A 20,817-nucleotide genomic window follows, 5' to 3' on the forward strand; every position below is an offset into this window, starting at 1 on the left:
TTCCCTTTATGCTTACAGATTGGAGACAGGGTGATGGCCTTTGTGAATTACAACGCCTGGGCTGAGGTGGCCTGCACGCCGGCGGAGTTTGTGTACAAGATTCCCGATGACATGAGCTTCCCGGAAGCAGCGGCTTTCCCCATGAACTTTGTCACTGCCTACATGATGCTGTTCGAGGTCGCCAACCTTCGAGAAGGGATGTCGGTGCTGGTTCACTCTGCCGGTGGCGGTGTGGTAAGTCGCATTGATGCTGTTGTCTTCTTGTTGCACTACTGAAGCGAATGCGACTTAAACCTGTGTTAAATGTTACTTTTTGTCAGTAGTGTACTGATACTTGTATAAGGCTTTTCTGTCCCTTGCAAGGGCAAAAGTAATTTAAAACAATATTTTGTACTTTGAAAGTATAACTTTCTTCTGTAAAACCAAAACATGGAGAAATGAGCAATGGGAGTGACATTTTTGTAAGCGAGTTGTCAGGTGACAAAGAGAGCCAGTTATAACTATGAATGCATTTAGGGCCAGATGTAGGTAAGTAAAATTTTGCGACTTGCAATTTGCGAGTCTGACCGACTCGCAAATTGCAACTCGCAAAACCATATGCAGAAAGGTGTCTCAGACACCTTCTGTGACTCGCTATGGGGTCGCAAAGACCCACCTCATGAATATTAATGAGGTGGGTCGCAGTTTGTGACCCCATAGCGAGTCCATGCACTCACAGGGATGGTGGCCTGCTGGAGACAGCAGACCTCCATGTCTGGGACTGCTTTTTTAATAAAGCAGTTTTTTAAAATCTTTTTGCAGCCCGTTTTCCTTAAAGGAAAACGAGTTGCAAAAAGAAAAACTTCCGAAACCATTTGGTTTCGTTTTTTTCAGAGTAGGCAGTGGTCCATAGGACCACTGCCTGCTCTGAAAAAACATTTATTTCGGCATTCACAAAGGGGAAGGGGTCCCATGGGGACCCCTTCCCTTTTGCGAATGAGTTACCACCAACTTCAAGTGAGTGGTAACTGCGAGTTGGTTTGCGACTGCATTCGCGGTCACGAAGCAACTCAGCATGGCGATGCGGTGGCAAATAGGAAGGGAACACCCCTTCCTATTTGCGAGTCGCAGCCTCAAATTGCGAGTTGGTACTGGCTCGCAATTTGAGGTTGTGCATCGCGTTAGGCCTTTTGCATGCCGCAAACTGCGTTTTTCGTAGTTTGTGACGTGCAAAAGGCTTCCTACATCTGGCGCTAAGTATCAAGGACAAAATAACAAGACTGAAATATCGTCATGGAATCAGTGTTACTCATCCATAATTCTATATATATTTATGGTCAGGTCTTAATATATGATGAAATTTTTTGACATTAGGCACAACAGATCACAAAAAACACCTGTAACTCACAACTGTATCACGTGTGCTGGTGTAAGGGAGAGGGGCATTTTATAGCGAAATGTGGGCCTCATGGCTAAGGGCACAGTTTACAAAAAAGTAAGACTTTTTCACATTGCGTATTACCATCAGGGTTTTCTGAAATAGTTTCGGTTTCCATAATTCACACAAATTGAGTAGTGCGTATTGGAAATCTATACTGGTCATAATTTTTCAGTTTCTTGTGCACTATAGAATTGTCTGCAGTATGGGCAATTTCCAGCATTAAATATGACAGACATTTGTATTTGCATATGATTAATGTTTTTTTTTAAATTTTCTGCATGGGACATATTTGCACTTGAAGAAAAGGGTTCGGATTCCACATGTTAAAATACAGTGGTGTGTGGCTTTTTCAGACCTGCTTTGTACAATCATTGCAGCATTACTCAGTAATACAGTTGTGCGTGTAAATTAATGTCTTAAGGCCACTGAGAATGCTAGTGAATACCCACAGATTTATACTTTTGTCAACTATCCCCCCACTCATAATGCAGCCCACCCTTTTCTTTCCATCCCATTACTTGAATATCAACTCCGATGATATGGAGGCCCGTAATTTGTTAACTAGAATTTAGGAAAGTTACTCCAGCTGTTTGTAACAAGGCCTCTACCGTTTGTGAAGTTCTTGAAACCAAACTGTTAAGAGAGGCACAGGTGTAGCAGGTGATAGGCACTGGCTCTCTCTATACAGTTCTTCCAGACATCCTTGGTTGATTCTGGGACCCTACCCATAAAGAGTTCTACCATTGGGTGCATTGGCTCCAGCCAAGTCAGACACACAGCCCCTCACTAAGGTGACCTTATTCTTTATTTTGTATACAGTTCAAAATTCTGCAATTTTAACAGGCTAGCATGCCGCACATACCCCTTGCACACTTCTGCCACACACTGAAGTGTACATACATGCAAATACACACATACAAACATGACCCGGTTCTTCTGAACTAAAAGGAAAATGTACTCACAAGGCTGGTAGGCTACTCACCACCATAGTTATCAGGGTAAATACTTTTCCTGCAACGAACATGTCATGCTGCCACTCACTGTCAGTAATTTACAATCTGGGAGGGAACACTAGTTCCAATCTCACAGTGAGGTATAATTGGAGTGTCAGCCCTTACTACATAGCCACACTGAGGATCCCAGCCTTTACCGGACCTAGCCTCAACAGCTTCCGGCACTTTCACGTGATTGGCATGTGCAGATACCACAAAACAGAAGTTCATAACTAGACAGAAACTCAAATGAGGGTTCACTCGAAGCAGAGGCTGTTGCCTGGAAATGATGCAGGGGCATTCCTGTCCCAAAAAGCTTGAAATGAAAAGTCTGTTTTTAAATAGTTAAGGGAACACCCGCCAGAATCTCTCTCGGACTGCTGAGTCTGCAAATATTAGAATGTGCCAATTTTCCTCAAAGAGGAACAGGCCAGAGGCGCTTTAGTTGAAGTGCTCCAAATACACCAGTAGTTAATACAAATAAATCACCCGAGAAAGTGCAGTAGAAAGAATGAAGGTTTTCAGCTGAATGCAAATGAGCCGACTAGGCTAAAATAGGATACACCCCAGAAGTGTCTGCTGATTTTAATAGGAAGGTTGCTAAGTATAAAAGTGCAAGCTGTGTTTCCGGTGCTCACTTTTACGGTACATATGCCCAAAATACCATGAAGGTCCCGAACTATGGGAATCAAAAAGCCCTGTTTGGTTTGGTATGGCACCAACATTTTGAGGGCTAAGGCCCATATTTATACTTTTTTAGCGCCGCATTTACGTCACCTTTTAACAAGGATGCGGCGCAAACGTAACAAATACAATTGTATTTTGCAAGTTTGCAACGCTTTTGCGTCAAAAAGTGATACAAATGCGGCGCTAAAAAAGTATAAATATGGGACAAAATATCATCAAACAAAACAATCGTATCCTAAACAGTGTAAGGAAAAATATTGCCCCACTGGAGCTTATACATGTTGTTTTCTTCCAAAGAGACAATAGTTTTGTAAATTATATTTATGTTAAATATTCTGACATATAGCCAAACAGTTCTGTTTACCAAAGCAAAAGCTGCCAGAAGCTTAGCAGACTGTTGACTAGAAATGTCCGATAATACATTTTTAAACTAATGGGCAAGAAACATAGTTGATCTGTGAATAGCTTTTGCATGTTTGATTAAAGTGATTTTTTTATATGCTGAACAATATTATTGTTATGTTGTTATTCATATTTATAAAGCAAGCAGTTGTCCGTGTGTGTCTAGGCGCTACCGAACTGTATCAAGGCTAATAAGTAAAGGTGTGGTTACGCAGAAAAAAGCCAGGTTTTAGGATATTTTCTGAACGAAAGAAAATTGGACTGGTTTCTTATACAATCAGGTAACTGGTTCCAGAGCATGCAGATATAATAGGAGAAACTTCTCCCACCCCAAGTGGCTTTTCGTATTATAGGGATGATTACCTTTTTCGCTGTCATGGAACATAGGGATTTCGAGGAAACATACAATGCAGTATTTTTACCCAGGGGCTTGGGGGCCGCCTGTTGTAAGGTCCTGTGAGTGATGCAGAGGGCCTTAAAGACTACTCTTTCTTTGATCTGAAGCCAGAGCAATTCTTCTCTGGCCTCAGATACTGCTTCATATTTCTTAATATTTTTCAAAAGCCTCACTGCTGCATCTTATAACCTCTGGAGCTTTTTTATAATGCCCATTGGTGCCCCTACATGGAGGACATTACAATAGTCCAGTTTGGACAGGACAAGGGATGTGACCACAGTTTTTTGTAGGTCCTGAGGAATAAAAGGCAACACTTTGTGCAAAGCTTTTAGAAGAAAGCATCAGGAGAACGCTTGGCTGATTTGCCGGATGGGAAAAATTAAGTTTGACATCAATCTGCACTCCCAGGTTTCTGGCTTTTTCTACTGAAGTGGGCTGGGTTCCCAGCGACTAAGGCCACCAGAAATCATTCCAAAAATGGATGTTGTGAAGAAACAGCAGAACTTCAGTTTTATTGAAATTCAGTTTCAGGCAGTGGCTGCTCATCCATTTACCAATTTCCATCATGCAGTTGCTAAAGCCCGAGGCTAACTGTTCTGCGTCCTCCAGGACAGGTATCACAATTTGCGTGTCATCGGCATAGGACATGGTCGAGAAGCTGCGAGCGCGCCACGAGAGCCACACTTTTATCAATACTATATAAAGGATCCTGCGCTAGAGGACGATGGATCGAAGCGACATAGGTTTGAGGGGATGTCACCAATGGGAATTGTGAGAACCAACAAATCAATAACAAATCAACAATATTCAATACTATAAAGCTTCAGTCAATAATCACACCAGTTTAGTGACAAGAATACGTAAGTTTATTTCCCTATATTAACAATGCTAAGGTCACGAAGATAACTCTCAAACACAAATGATAAGCATATAGAATCAATAGCGGCTCAATAAATCGGCACATGTATCTCAATTTGATAAGTACAGTTAAACAAATTATCTCCAAAAGAATCACACTTATTAATAATACAAAAAACGGTAATGATGTTACAGAATGCATTAGTTCAGCATAAAATGATTTCAAACCAGATCATAAGCAGTAGATAATTATTTCCCTAACTAACCACAAATTAGCATTACATGTTGGGCTTCATGACAAAAGAATTTAGAAACATAAATTTAGAAAAAACTCTTAACTCAATTATGTCATATATAAAAACTAATAATGTGCAGCACTGTAATCATTAGTTGCAGTTGGTACCTGAAAAGGAAGAGAGACACAATTCACATTTAATAACATACATTACCACAATAATAGTAACAGCAAATGATCAGCTTCCGCTTGAGGACACCATCAACAGTTTTGGGCCTAACAACAGCTAATCCCGACAATCGTCTGCTCTCAAGGAACAACGAACCGACGGTCCACTCATTCCCCAACCCCCTAATTAGTCTACACAGATTATTATACTTAAATCCAATCAACTCCTGATTGGTCAGTCTATGGGGGGTTTTCATTTCAGCCAATCGACAACTAATTTGATGACCTGAACTTGATAAACCTACACTAACTAGATACACTCGGTAGGTACACTCTCTTTCCGTCTCGTCTATAACTCCATTGTCTCATCCGCCTCTCGCATATCTTGTTCTCAGGAAGAAACTTTCTCTGCTACTTTTACTTCCATCCTCGAGGAAAGACCAGATATTAGTAACAGTCTCAAACAATAGGATAATTCAACTTCTGCAACACTCGGTTAAAATATGACCTTGTAAGACATGTCACCGTGACCCGCTAGGGGTAGCTGTGGATACGTCTACACAAGCTTGAAAACATTTATTATTTTGAAGCTTCGAATCATGGAAAATAACTACAGCATCTGAATATAACTTTGGCTCAGCCAAGAACAGAAAAGCAACCATTTTAAAAGTTTTCTCATTTTACACATTAGTTCATCACTCATTATTAATACGAAAACCATTAATAAACGTACTAAAAACTTCACGCTCTCTCACAAAGCCAAAGGACCTAATGAGCATCAGGAGTTGGGTAACGTAAATATTGAATAATGTCAGGCTCAAGGAAGATCCTTGCAGTTTCTTCTTGGGGGTCGAGAGAGGTTTTTTTTAATAGCGGTAGAATGGAAGCCATTTTCCATTCTCTAGGAAAGAGGCCCTTGTTTAGGATGCTACTAAGCAGAACCAAAATCGGGGCTGCAATATGTTCTGAGACTTCTCGAAACGACATGGCCAGGCAAGGATCCAATGGCAAGCCAATTTTGTAAGTCTTATTAGATTAATTACTCTCTCCACTGAGAGTGGGGTGAAATACTCTAAAGTCGGGTGGCTTTGTTCCGTCATGATAATCACGTCACCAGGCTCACCCCTATCTGCTTTAGGTACCTCATGGGTGGCTTCTACTATTTCCTGATAGATGGTCACAACTTTAAGTTGGAAAAAATTGGCAAATTTATCACATAGCTGTTGAGATGGAGCTATGGCTGGAGGAGCCAGTGGAGATAATAACTCCTGGATTGTTTGGAAAAGCTCTCTAGAGGATTTACTAGTAGACTGAATCTTGCTTGTGAAATAACTGGTTTTCTCAGCTATGATCAGTTCTTTGTATTCTTTTATTAATTGTTTATACTTGAGTCTTTCATCTGTGGCATAGGTAATCCTCCAAACTCTTCCTGCCTATGACACCTACTTTTCAGTAGTTTGAGTTCGGTGGAATACCATGGGGCAGATGGTTTTGATCTATGGGTCTCAAATTCCCTTTAGAGGGGCCAGTTTGTTGACTGCATCATTGATCCTGTTATTGAAGCTAACAATCACATCTTTTATCTCCTCTTCAAGAGGTGGTCAGGATGATATCAGGATGTCCCCAGCCTTGTTTACATTTTTCCAGGACCTACCCTGATAGCAACTGTTAGAAGGTTTAGGCTGCAATGTTTTAACTGTGGAGAGTAGTTAAAATGAACCGCCAGATGATCAGAGCATGGGACCTGAAGACCCTGATCCATGAATATCTCAGGTTGGTTAGAAAAAATGCCATCAAATATATGTCCAGCCAGGTGCGTAGTCATATTCACTATTTGGTTCAGACTAAAATTAAAAAAAATGCCAATGAGAGTACTGATGTCTTTGTTCTCCTGGAAATGAAAATCACCTAAAACCATAAAGTTGGCGAATGCCATGCTTCCTTCAAAAAAGTTCCCTATTGCCTCTAGGAAATCTCTTCTCAGATCAGGAGGTCTGTGAACTAACAAGCCCTGAAATGAAGAGATGTTATTGATTTTACAATTAAAAGATAGAGCTTCACAGAAATCTATACTGGCTGTTTTGTAACGAATACCAAATGTTTTTTTTTTAAATGGCGAGGCCACCACCACGTTTTCCTAGACTGTTTGCTCTAGAGATAATGTAGCCCATGGGTAACACTGCCACTAGACCCGGGGCCGAGGCATCATCCGCCCAGGTCTTTGTGATAAAAAACGATGTCAGGAGTATATTATCGTAAAAACTCAAATAATTCATATTCATATTTATGTTTATTAAGTGAGTGCATGATGAATTAAATGTGGGCTTTCAGGCAGGGGTAGAGGCTCTGGCATGGGATCAACACTCGCAGTCAGGAGACATTGAAATCCACAGTTATTGCAGGCATACTTGTCCTTAAAATTATCAAACCAAAAGCAGTTACGCCCATCGGAATTGCCCGTATCCCTACTTATCAAGAACTCATGGGCATATGCCACACAAGGACCAGGGTCCCTAGGATCTGGCATCATCCGGGCGCAGACGGGCGCAGATGGGCTTGCTTTAACACCTGATCACTGGAATAGCATATAACACACAGGATATAGAGCCAGTTCATAACATTATCAGCTAAAATTTCTGCTATGCAGTACCATGCCTATGAATTCACCTATTGCAGATCTTATGCAAATGTGCAGCATCTTTCTTGAAGGTCTGTGACTTACTTTTCATCATCAGACTTTGACCCAAAGCAAAAGAGAAAGATGGCTGGGGAAAACGGAGAATGAAGAGAAAGATAGGAAACCTGTGACAAACGGAGAACACATTTGGCTGAATCTTAAGATAGATGTTGGGACCCTGCACTAATAATATTTTACAGGTTAAGCTCTTGATGTAAATGATTTGGCTAGTCTTTGATGTTTTGTGTTAAATTTTGCCCAATGTCTTCTCAATATGTGCATAATGATGAACTGATAAGAATGAACAGATTTCTCTATGCACCACCCCTTAGATTATTGGCTTTTTAGTAGGTATTTCCTTATCAATGCTGCTACCTTCTGGGATATTTGCTATGCTCTCTTGCAACTGGGCTTTTGGTGCATGCTTATGCTTATTGGTTCTGATAAGTGAGTGTTAGAAATGGGGTTTTTGGTTGGCAGTCAGGTTACCCCCTGTCCAAGCAAAAGCCCTCACTCTAGTCAGGGTAAGTCACACACAATCCAAGATTATCCTGTGCACGAGCAGTCAGGCTTAACTTAGAAGACAATGTGTAAAGTATTTGTGCAATAAGTCATACAATACCACCATATAGCACCACAAAAATACACCACACAGTGTTTAGAAAAATATATAATATTTATCAGGATAATTGTAGGTCAAAAAGAATAAAGTTGCAATGTGAATTTGTCGAGATATCACTGGAAAGTGATATAAGAATGTCTTAAGTCTTTAAAAAGCAAACATAGGGGGTCATTCTGACCTCGGCGGTAAAAGGCGCTTACCGCCGGTCAGAAGACCGCCATAACACCGCCGCGGCCGCGGTAAACCGCCACGGTCATTCTGACCCGCAACTGGCAAACCGCCAAAAATCCGACATCCACAAAAGTCCGCCACACCAAAGGTCAGCGAAAAAATGGCGAAGACCAAACCTCCACCGTCACGCCAACAGAAATACGCCCATACCATTCCGACCCACAAATCCACGCGGCGGTCTTTCAAACGCGGTATTCCATTGGCGGTACACACCGCCGCGGTCAAAATACACACAGCGCTTAACATAGAAAACTCAGCCACATTGGTCAGTTTGAAATACACACACCTGATACACATACTAACACCACTCCCACACACCCAACACAATATAAAACACACACCCACATCACCCACAAGCCCCTACGACTCGAAATCATTGACGAAGGCTAGAGAGAGAGCACAGAATAGACAATCCCACAACACAGAGGCACACAACACCATCACCCACACAGAATCCACGCACCAAACACCACACACCACCACACGCACCACACTCATCACCACAAACGCCACCCCACACCTCAACCACACCACCCCATGGCACCCCAAAGACACCCCAGGTTCAGTGACGTCGAGCTCAGGGTCATGGTGGAGGAAATAGTCCGTGTAGAGCCCCAGCTCTTCGGGGCACAGGTGCAGCACACCACAATTGCCAGGAAGATGGAGCTATGGCAAAGGATAGTGGACAGGGTTAAAGCGGTGGAAAAGCATCCACGCAATCGGGAGGACTTCAGGAAGAGATGGAATGACCTACGGGGGAAGGTGCGTTCCATGGTATCAAGCCACAACATTGCGGTGCAGAAGACTGGCGTCGGACCCCCACCTACTCCCCCAGAATTTACCGCGTGGGAGGAGGAAGTCTTGCACATCCTGCATCCTGAGGGCCTCGCAGGAGTAGGCGGAGGAATGGACTCTGGTAAGGCAAATCTTCACTACTGCTTCCCACCCCCACCCCACCTGCATGCCAAATCATTCCCCCACCCTCACCCCCTCCCCCATCACACCAACCCCTAGCAAAAGGCTCACCATCACAACCCACCCATCCCAACACCAAGCCCTGCATGCGACCACAAAGCATGGACACCCATCACCAAAGCATACCCACTGCACACACACATCACCCCCACAAGCCACCCTCACAAATGCCCCCACAAGGAAATGCCTGCACATGGGTACACGGACACCCACCCATCACACGAAATGCTGCACACAGAAGCAATAACCATACCTTTATACCCCTGCAGGACCCGAACGCCACCACACCGCCACGGAGGGTCCAGAGATGTCCATCCCACCCTCAGAAGAGGCCCCCAGCGATGACAGCAGCTCTGTCTCCCTGGAGCCAGATGACCAGCCCGGCCCATCGGGACCTCTGGACAGTCGGTTCCCCACAGACAGCCACAGGCTACACCAGACCCAACCCCCTCTGGGAACACCAGCACCGCTCCCACCCAGCGGGCCCATGCCTCTGTCTCCAGGACACGTAAATCAGCGGTGTGTCCACCACTACAGGGCACCCAGGTTGACCCACCACCCCAACAACAACAGGGACCTGGGGGCAGTAGTAGTGGGCACACCGTCCAGGGGACAGAGGCCCAGGAACACAGGGGAACTGGGAGGGCTGCTGTGCGACAGGGGGGGGGACAGGCCCGGGGAACCGACTCTCCAAGAGGCCCTCTCCTCCATCATGGGAGCATACCACCGCTCCCAGGAGACGATGGCGACGGTACTGGCCCGGTTCCAGGAGATCCAGGAACTGCAGGAGGAACGGTACATGGGGTTCAGGGAGGAACTGAGGAACATCGGTTCCGCAATGGGGACCATCGTCGTGGCCCTTACCCAGATCGTCACCACATTGCGGGACCATGTGCCACCCCAAAGGGCCCCTGTCACTAGCCCAGGCCAGGAACAGCCTACCACCTCCACCGGCGCTAGTGGACAGGAGGCCCCCACACAACGACAGGCCACCAGAACCCCACCTCCTGCAGAAGAAGAACCACCCCGCAAGCGGAACCTGAGATCTCACAAGAAGACAGAGTAGGATTGCAAGACCCCCGCCAGCCTAAGATACCCCCTGATGTCATCCCACTGTCCCACATTGTCACCCTGTCCAACCTTGAACTGCCCCTGCTCCATCCTTCCACAGGCATATGGACAATGCACCTGTGCGACTGAGAACTGGACTCTGCCATGGACATTACTCCACCCCCACCCATCACCGTTTCCCAATCATGTACCTATATGTAGCACTTAAAATAAATCACTTATTCCACTTAAAAAAACAGGAGTCTGCTTGTATTCTTAACAAATGTATTACACATAACGGTGCAATAATGTCCAGTTACTTTGTGATGACAACATACCAATTTCAATAAGCTTTAGTCCATGGGCAAACAAAGCTGAAGTCAGGCAGTGGGTCATACAGCTCTGAAAAGGGAAGGGAAAGTCACAAATCAGTTAACAGGAACTGGGGGGAAACACAGACAGTGGAGACGCATGAGGCCTTAAGTAAATGTAAAATGGGGTGGCTGATTCTTACCTGTGTGCTACTGAAAGTATTGTTGTATGACTGTCTCCCTGTTGTCCGTGTCGTCCCCGTCGTCTTCCTCCTCTTCACTCTCCACAGGCTCCACAGCTGCTACAACACCACCATCTGGACCATCCTCCTGCAGAAAAGGCACCTGGCGTCGCAATGCAAGATTGAGAAGCATACAGCAGGCCACGATGATCTGGCACACCTTCTTTGGTGAGTACATGAGGGATCCCCCTGTCATATGCAGGCACCTAAACCTGGCCTTCAGGACCCCGAAGGTCCTTTCTATGATCCTCCTAGATCGCCCATGGGCCTCATTGTACCGTTCCTCTGCCCTGGTCCGGGGATTCCTCACTGGGGTCAGTAGCCACGACAGGTTGGGGTAACCAGAGTCACCAATTAGCCACACACGGTGTCTCTGTAGCTGTTCCATCACATAAGGGATGCTGCTATTTCGCATGACATACGCGTCATGCACTGACCCAGGGAACTTGGCATTTACATGGGAGATGTACTGGTCAGCCAAACAGACCACCTGGACATTCATCGAATGATAACTTTTTCTGTTTCGGTACACCTGCTCACTTTCTTTGGGGGGAACCAAAGCCACATGGGTCCCATCAATTGCACCATTGATGTTGGGGATATGTCCAAGGGCATAGAAATCACCCTTCACTGTAGCCAATTCGCCCACCTCAGGGAAAATAATGTAGCTCCGCATGTATTTCATCAGGGCAGACAACACTCTGGACAAAACCTTAGAAAACATAGGCTGAGACATCCCAGATGATATGGCCACTGTTGTCTGAAAAGACCCACTTGCCAAAAAATGGAGTACTGACAGAACCTGCACCAGAGGGGGAATCCCTGTGGGTTGGCGGATGGGGGACATCAGGTCTGGCTCCAGCTGGGCACATAGTTCATGTATAGTTGCTCTGTCAAGCCGGTATGTAAGTATGATATGTCGTTCTTCCATTGTCGACAGGTCCACCAGCGGTCGGTACACGGGAGGATTCATCCTTCTCCTCGCAAGTCCCAGCGGACGGTGCCTAGGAAGGACAACATGGAGCACAGAGTCAAGCAACCCACAGGTTCGTTCGCGCAGCTTGCACAGTACACGAATCGCTATGCATTGAATGGCTTGTATGAGTGGCAATGCAAGGCCTAGGCCTGTGTGACGCAGTAGAAATCATGCCATGTGGGCCCTTGAAATGGCGGCTGCCTGACCTGTGAAGTGTGACAGTGGGATGTGAGGTCACTGCGCTGGCGTGGCACACCGTGGCGGTAGACGGTCGAAGACTGCGGCGCAAAGCAGCATTGGTTAACATTGAACCCTATGGGTCTCAGGAGCCAATGACGATGTGCGCCGGCGGTCGCGGTACGCACCGCCGCGGTACGCCCCGCCGCGGGCGTGACCGCCATATTCTATCTGATTAATCACTTGAGACCTGATCATCCACAGGAGAGGACCTATACTGCAAGTGCTGCTGTGACCTCGGTCTGGGAGATACAATGGCTGCTGCGACTGGGGAAAGGGCCCCTGCCTTCACTTCCGAAGAATTGGAGAAACTTGTTGATGGGGTCCTCCCCCAGTATGCGCTACTCTACGGTCCTCAAGACCAACAGGTTAGTACACAGGGTGCACGTTGAATGGGCTGTTGAGTGGGGTGTATGTAAGATGGTGGGGAGGGGAGCGAATGAGGAGTGCAACGCACGAAAGATGAGAGCATGTGCCACATGGCAAGGTTGGGGAGGGGGGGGCACTCACATTGACCAGGCAGATAACTGATGCGATTTCCTTTACCACCCTATACATGTCACATAGGTCAGCGCCCATCAGAAGATCGACATTTGGCGTGGCATCGCCAAGGACGTCCGGGCCCTGGGGGTCCACAAGAGACGGGGCACCCACTGCCGAAAGAGGTGGGAGGACATCCGCCGCGGGACCAGAAAGACCGCCGAGTCTCTGCTGGGGATGGCCTCCCAACGTAGGAGGGGTGCCAGCCGCCAATTGACCCCCCTGATGTCCCGGATCCTGGCGGTGGCCTACCCCGATTTGGATGGGCGTGTGAGGACATCACAGCAGACACAAGGGGGTGAGTATCAGCACATTCTGCTATCTTTGCGCGCAGTGAAGGTGTCTGGGTGGGGGAGGAGGGCTGTGGCTATCTCCAGGCCAGGGCGCATTCTGTAGGCTAGGCCCCTCCGTTAGACACGGCCCTGTGCCCCCGCCCCCCACCTCTGTAGGGTGCCAAGTACAGCTATCCATGGTCCGGCCTCACCCATGTGTGCATTTGTCGTCCATAGACCTGTAGGCCTAGTCACAATAACTGAGTAGTGTACCCCCATTGCGCGGCCTAGTTCAGGGGGCTTCTGTGTCTGTCCTCTCCGACAACGGTGTTGCCAATGCATGCACTCAACCTGTCTTCATTTCTCCCCCCCCCCCATTTTCTTTGTCTTCCTGTTCATGTGTGCATTAGCATCATCAGGCGGAGGAGAAGTGGCATCGGCGCACCAGGGAGCTGCATCTCACATGGCCCCGGAGGGCCCCGGAGGGCCATACAACAGACTCCGAGTACACCAGTGAGACGGAGGGCGAGTGGAGCTCCACAACGGGGACCCGTGGAGACGTCAGCGACACCAACACGTCCTCGGAAGGGAGCTCCCTAGCGGTGGCGGCAACATCTGTGCCCACCGCCACAACAGGTACAGCCGCCACCCAGCGCACCAGCCCCGCCCTCCCAGCAGCCCCTCAGCCTTCGCTCCGTGCCCGCTCGCCCAGGAAGGCGGGCATCTCCTTCGCCCCAGGCACCTCAGGCCCTGCCCCAGTTACCCCTGCTGCCCTCAGTGAGGAGGTCATTGACCTCCTCAGGACACTCATTGTTGGGCAGTCTACCCTTTTGAATGCCATCCAGGGTGTAGAAAGGGAAGTGCATCGGAGCAATGCATACCTGGAGGGCATTCATTCGGGTCAGGCTGCCCATCAGCGATCGTTCAACGCTCTGGCCTCAGCACTGATGGCAGCCATTGTCCCTGTCTCCAGCCTCCCTCTTCTGACTCCCTCCACCCAGTCCCAGTCTCCTGTTCCTCTGCCTATCCCATCCACACCATCAGACCAGCCTGCACACACCTCTACACCCAAGGGCAGCACATCCAGACATAAGCACCACAGATCACGCAAGCATTCACACAAGCAACATCCAGATGCAGACATGCCAACAGTCACTACCACCTCTGTGTCCCCCACCTCCTCATCTCCCTCCTCCCTCCCTGTGACGTCTCCACTCACACCTGCATGCACACCACCATCAGCCAATACTTCCATCACCAGCACACCCTGCATTACAGTCCGCACACGTGCAGTCACCACCCCCACTGCCATTTACACGTCCCCTGTGTCCTCTCCCAGTGTGTCTGTCACCCCCTCTTCCAAAGCACACAAACACAGGCAGCCACCCACCCAACAGCCATCCACCTCACGACAGCCTCCGTCACAAGCACCTGCACCCAAACACAGCACACTTGACTCTCCTACAACCACATCCTCTTCCTCCACTCCCAAACCCACTACACCTACCCGTCCCTGTCCTTCCAAAGTCCTTTTCCTTTCCAACCTTGAGCTCGTTCCAATCACTGACCCACCCCCTCCATCTGGTAAGAGTAAAAAAAAGCACCTCAGCCACCACCAGCCCTGCATCTACTGTGACCAAAGTGCAGGGCTATTGGAGTCCACCAGATCCTAGGGCAGGAACATCGGCCAGCAGCAAGGGGACAGCCAGCCCACCCCCTGGGAAGAGGACAAAAAAGAAAAAGGCCCGGCGCGACAAGACTGAGACGGCTGCCACCAAGGACAGTAGCCTTGCCCCGTCACCTGCCACATCATCCAAGGGAGGCAAGGGCCACAGAGCTTCAGCGAAATGAGGGCAAGGGCAGCAGGGCGGAGAAGTCAGGCAGCAGGCGAGCTGCCCAGGAGGGCCCCACCAGCCCCATTACGGGTGTGACGGACGACACCCACAGGCCCAGGACACCATCACAGGAGGGTGCCGCAACCGTAAGTGCAGATGGTGAATGAGCGGGAAGTCTTGCCCAGGTCTGGCTCCCTAGACACATAGCACCGCTGAACAGGGCCCCGCCGGGAGGAGCACCGCTGAACAGGGCCCCGCCGGGAGGAGCACCGCTGAACAGGGCCCCGCCGGGACAAGAACCGCTGAACGGGCCCCGCCGGGGGGAGCACCGCTGAACAGGGCCCCGCCGGGACAAGAACCGCTGAACGGGCCCCGCCGGGAGGAGCACCGCTGAACAGGGCCCCGCCGGGAGGAGCACCGCTGAACAGGGCCCCGCCGGGACAAGAACCGCTGAACGGGCCCCGCCGGGGGGAGCACCGCTGAACAGGGCCCCGCCGGGACAAGAACCGCTAAACAGGCCCCGCCGGGAGGAGCACCGCTGAACAGGGCCCCGCCGGGAGGAGCACCGCTGAACAGGGCCCCCCCGGGAGGAGCACCGCTGAACAGGGCCCCGCCGGGAGGAGCACCGCTGAACAGGGCCCCGCCGGGACAAGAACCGCTGAACGGGCCCCGCCGGGGGGAGCACCGCTGAACAGGGCCCGCCGGGAGGAGCACTGCTGAACAGGGCCCCGCCGGGACAAGAACCACTGAACGGGCCCCACCGGGAGGAGCACTGCTGAACAGGGCCCCGCCGGGAGGAGCACCGCTGAACAGGGCCCCGCCGGGACAAGAACCGCTGAACGGGCCCCACCGGGAGGAGCACCGCTGAACAGGGCCCCGCCGGGAGGAGCACCGCTGAACAGGGGCCCTTCATCTCAAGCACCGCTCCGCTGGGCCCTTCATCTCAAGCACCGCTCCGCTGGGCCCTTCCTGTCGAGCACCGCTCCACTGGGCCCTTCATCTCAAGCACCGCTCCGCTGGGCCCTTCCTGTCGAGCACCGCTCCGCTGGGCCCTTCATCTCAAGCACTGCTCTGCTGGGCCCTTCCTGTCGAGCACCGCTCCGCTGGGCCCTTCCTGTCGAGCACCGCTCCGCTGGGCCCTTCCTGTCGAGCACTGCTCCGCTGGGCCCCGCCGTCTCAAGCACCGCTCCGCTGGGCCCTTCATCTCAAGCACCGCTCCGCTGGGCCCTTCCTGTCAAGCACCGCTCCGCTGGGCCCTTCCTGTCAAGCACCGCTCCGCTGGGCCCTTCATCTCAAGCACCGCTCCGCTGGGCCCTTCCTGTCAAGCACCGCTCCGCTGGGCCCTTCATCTCAAGCACCGCTCCGCTGGGCCCTTCCTGTCAAGCACCGCTCCACTGGGCCCTTCATCTCAAGCACCGTTCCGCTGGGCCCTTCCTGTCAAGGACCGCTCCGCTGGGCCCTTCCTGTCGAGCACCGCTCCGCTGGGCCCTTCCTGTCAAGCACCGCTCCGCCCTTCATCTCAAGCACCGCTCCGCTGGGCCCTTCCTGTCGAGCACCGCTCCGCTGGGCCCCGCCGTCTCAAGCACCGCTCTGCTGGGCCCTTCATCTCAAGCACCGCTCCGCTGGGCCCTTCCTGTCAAGCACCGCTCCGCTGGGCCCTTCCTGTCAAGCACCGCTCCGCTGGGCCCTTCCTGTCGAGCACCGCTCTGCTGGGCCCCGCCGTCTCAAGCACCGCTCCGCGGGGCCCTTCATCTCAAGCACCGCTCCGCTGGGCCCTTCATCTCAAGCACCGCTCCGCTGGGCCCTTCCTGTCGAGCACCGCTCCGCTGGGCCCTTCATCTCAAGCACCGCTCCGCTGGGCCCTTCCTGTCGAGCACCGCTCCGCTGGGCCCTTCATCTCAAGCACCGCTCTGCTGGGCCCTTCCTGTCAAGCACCGCTCCGCTGGGCCCTTCCTGTCGAGCACCGCTCCGCTGGGCCCCGCCGTCTCAAGCACCGCTTCGCTGGGCCCTTCATCTCAAGCACCGCTCCGCTGGGCCCTTCATCTCAAGCACCGCTCCACTGGGCCCTTCCTGTCGAGCACCGCTCCGCTGGGCCCTTCATCTCAAGCACCGCTCCGCTGGGCCCTTCCTGTCGAGCACCGCTCCGCTGGGCCCTTCATCTCAAGCACCGCTCCGCTGGGCCCTTCCTGTCGAGCACCGCTCCGCTGGGCTCATCATCTCAAGCACCGCTCCGCTGGGCCCTTCCTGTCAAGCACCGCTCCGCTGGGCCCTTCATGTCGAGCACCGCTTCGCTGGGCCCCGCCGTCTCAAGCACCGCTCCGCTGGGCCCTTCAGCTCAAGCACCGCTCCGCTGGGCCCTTCCTGTCAAGCACCGCTCCGATGGGCCCTTCCTGTCAAGCACCGCTCCGCTGGGCCCTTCATCTCAAGCACCGCTCCGCTGGGCCCTTCCTGTCAAGCACCGCTCCGCTGGACCCTTCATCTCAAGCACCGCTCCGCTGGGCCCTTCCTGTCAAGCACCGCTCCGCTGGGCCCTTCCTGTCGAGCACCGCTCCGCTTGGCCCTTCATCTCAAGCACCGCTCCGCTGGGCCCTTCCTGTCGAGCACCGCTCCGCTGGGCCCTTCATCTCAAGCACCGCTCCGCTGGGCCCTTCCTGTCAAGCACCGCTCCGCTGGGCCCTTCCTGTCGAGCACCGCTCCGCTGGGCCCCGCCGTCTCAAGCACCGCTCCGCTGGGCCCTTCATCTCAAGCACCGCTCCGCTGGGCCCTTCATCTCAAGCACCGCTGGCCCATTGACAGTGCCGGTTCTGTGTCGAGCAGGGCTTCAGGAAGCACTCTGGGCACCATGCCTCCTCCATTAACAGTGGGTCGGTAATCCATCTGATGGACTGTGGCTTGGCACTTCCCAGGATGGTCCAGTGGGCAAGCCACCCACTGTAGAGACTTGAGAGACTGTGGGTTTGCACTCCCCAGGATGGTACAGTGGGCAAGCCACCCACTGTAGGGACTTGTGAGACTGTGGCTTTGCACTCCCCAGGATGGGACAGTGGGCAAGCCACCCACTGTAGGGACTTGTGAGACTGTGGCTTTGCACTCCCCAGGATGGTACAGTGGGCAAGCCACCCACTGTAGGGACTTGTGAGACTGTGGCTTTGCACTCCCCAGGATGGGACAGTGGGCAAGCCACCCACTGTAGGGGCTTGTGAGACTGTGGCTTTGCACTCCCCAGGATGGTACAGTGGGCAAGCCACCCACTGTAGGGACTTGTGAGACTGTGGCTTTGCACTCCCCAGGATGGTACAGTGGGCAAACCACCCACTGTAGGGACTTGTGAGACTGTGGCTTTGCACTCCCCAGGATGGGACAGTGGGCATGGAGGCCCCTCGTGGATCTGGCGTCGTGGACTCATGTGGCTGAGGTGCCCCCCCTTCCCTTCCCCCTGAGGTGCCTGTAGTTTTATCATCTGATGCCCCTGCAGTGTTCTCTCCAATGGTATCTGGTCTCCTGTGTGGGCTTTGCCCATGTGTTTGTGCACATTGGCCCACAGACTATGGAACTTTGACGGAATGTGCAGGACTTTTTGCCTATGTATATATTGTTGAATATGTTCATTCCTTATTTTTGTATCTTTTATATGGCATATTTCCCATACCTTCAATGGAGCTATTTATACATATATTTTATAGATCATTTTAATTGTGTCTTTGCATTATTCCGGGGGGTTTGTGTGGTGACACTCTGACTTGTTGCTCGGTATTGGGGTGTAGGTATTTGTGGTGGGGGGGTGGGTGTATGGCGCATGTGTGTGCCCGTAAGCTTTCCTCCTCCCCCCTCACCTGTGTCGTAGGTGCAGTACTCACCGTTTTCGTCTGCGCCGGCGTTCGTACTCCTGGTAGATGAGCAGGTAGACAATAGCTGGTAGGATGTGTAATTCGGGTTCCATGCTGTCCTCTTTCCTCGTGGAGTGTGTATAGGTGAGCGTTTTCCCGTTCGTAGTCTGTTTCTGCCGTGTTTTTATCGGCGGGGCTCCCGCCCCGGAAAAGGTGGCGGATTGGTGGGTTGTGATAGGGTGGGCGGTACATTGTCTGCCGCCTGCCTGTTGGCGGTGACCGCCGCGCTGTTTGTCTGTCCCGCCGTGGCGGTCGGAGTGTTAAAGTAGCGGGCTGTGTTGGCGGTTCCCGCCAGGGTCACAACTCCTTTTTTTTGACCGCCTGCCTGTTGGTGGGGTGGCCGCCGCTTTATCAGAGGTGGGTCAGTCCAGGAGTAAGGGAGAACAGGGGGGAGAACTGCTCCAACAGCTCATAGCAGTCTCCTTTCTGGTTTAGAGTCAGGGAGTCAGAAAGAATGACCCCGTTCACTGACCCATCACCTTCTTGGGCAGAGAGGAGGTCACTCTCCTCTTCCATTCCTTCATCTGTGACCAGAAGCATGTTGATCTCCGACCTCTCAAAATGAGCCTTTAGTCGGTTAACATGGAGCACCCTTAGGGGGTTCCTAGGGGTTTGGAGGTCCACTAGGTAAGTGGCCTTCCCTTTCCGCTCCTTTACTTCAAATGGGCCAGACCAGCGGTCCTGGAGAGCTCTAGGCTCTACTGGCTCCATTACCCACACTTTGTCTCCAGGTTGAAACTCTACCAGGGTGGCCTTCTGGTCATACCAGCGTTTCATTACCTCTTGACTGGCCTCAAGGTTATTTTGGGCCTCTTTCCAGAAGCGGGTCATCTGGTTGCGGAGGGCCAACATGTAGCTGACCACATCCTGAGGGGGTGCCTTTGGAGCTTTCTCCAACCCCTCCTTGACAATGCTTAAGGGCCCCCTGACAGGGTACCCATAGAGAAGCTTAAAGGTACTGAACCCTACCCCCCTCTGGGGGACCTCTCTGTAAGCAAAGAGAAGGCATGGTAAGAGGACGTCCCACTTACGCCTCATGGCCTCAGGGAGGCCACCAATCATGCCTTTCAAGGTCTTGTTGACTCTCTCCACAAGACCATTAGACTGGGGGTGATAGGGTGTGGTGAACTTGTAGGTTACACCACACGCATCCCACAGAGACTTCATGTATGCAGACATGAAGTTAGTGCCTCTGTCAGACACTATCTCCTTGGGGAATCCCACACAGGTAAATATCCCCATCAGAGTTCTGGTCACCACCGGTGCAGTTACGGTCCTCAGAGGGATTGCCTCTGGGTAACGGGTGGCATGGTCCACCAAAACCAGGATGAACCTGTTGCCTAATGCAGTTTTGGGGTCCAATGGACCAACAATGTCGATGCCCACCCTTTCAAAGGGGGTGCCAACGACAGGAAGTGGAATCAGGGGGGTTTTAACCCTCTTTCCTGCTTTACCACTGGCCTGGCAGGTAGGACAAGATCTGCAGAACTTATCTGAGTTTGTCCTCATTCTGGGCCAATAAAAGTGGGTGACAAGCCTGTTAAAGGTCTTGCCTTGCCCCAAATGTCCTGCCAGGGGAATGTCATGAGCCAGACCCAGTAGGAAGGTTCGGTAACACTGGGGGACCACCAGCGTACGCACTGCCCCAAAGGCCGGAACCTTAGGCTCACTGTAGAGGAGATCATTCTCCCAATATATGTGGTGATCGCCAGAGGCTTCACCTGCCGCCTGGTTTGAGGCTTGTTTCCTCAGACCTTCCAGAGTGGGACATTCTTTCTGCGCCTTGCAGAATTCCTCCCTGGT

At 51.3% G+C, this 20,817-nt stretch overlaps 1 protein-coding gene across 2 annotated transcripts in view; it reads left to right on the plus strand.

The window, feature by feature from the left end:
- The window catches only part of VAT1L (vesicle amine transport 1 like), a 1,079,371-nt gene that overhangs the window by 274,632 nt on the left and 783,922 nt on the right, over positions 1-20,817 (plus strand). For both annotated transcript variants that reach the window (XM_069216812.1, XM_069216811.1), the window contains exon 3: positions 19-234. In XM_069216812.1, coding sequence (XP_069072913.1) covers positions 19-234 — 216 coding nt within the window. The remainder of the gene's footprint in view (positions 1-18; positions 235-20,817) is intronic.

Source organism: Pleurodeles waltl, chromosome 12, assembly GCF_031143425.1.
Source record: "Pleurodeles waltl isolate 20211129_DDA chromosome 12, aPleWal1.hap1.20221129, whole genome shotgun sequence".
Taxonomy (NCBI): Eukaryota; Metazoa; Chordata; class Amphibia; order Caudata; family Salamandridae; genus Pleurodeles; species Pleurodeles waltl.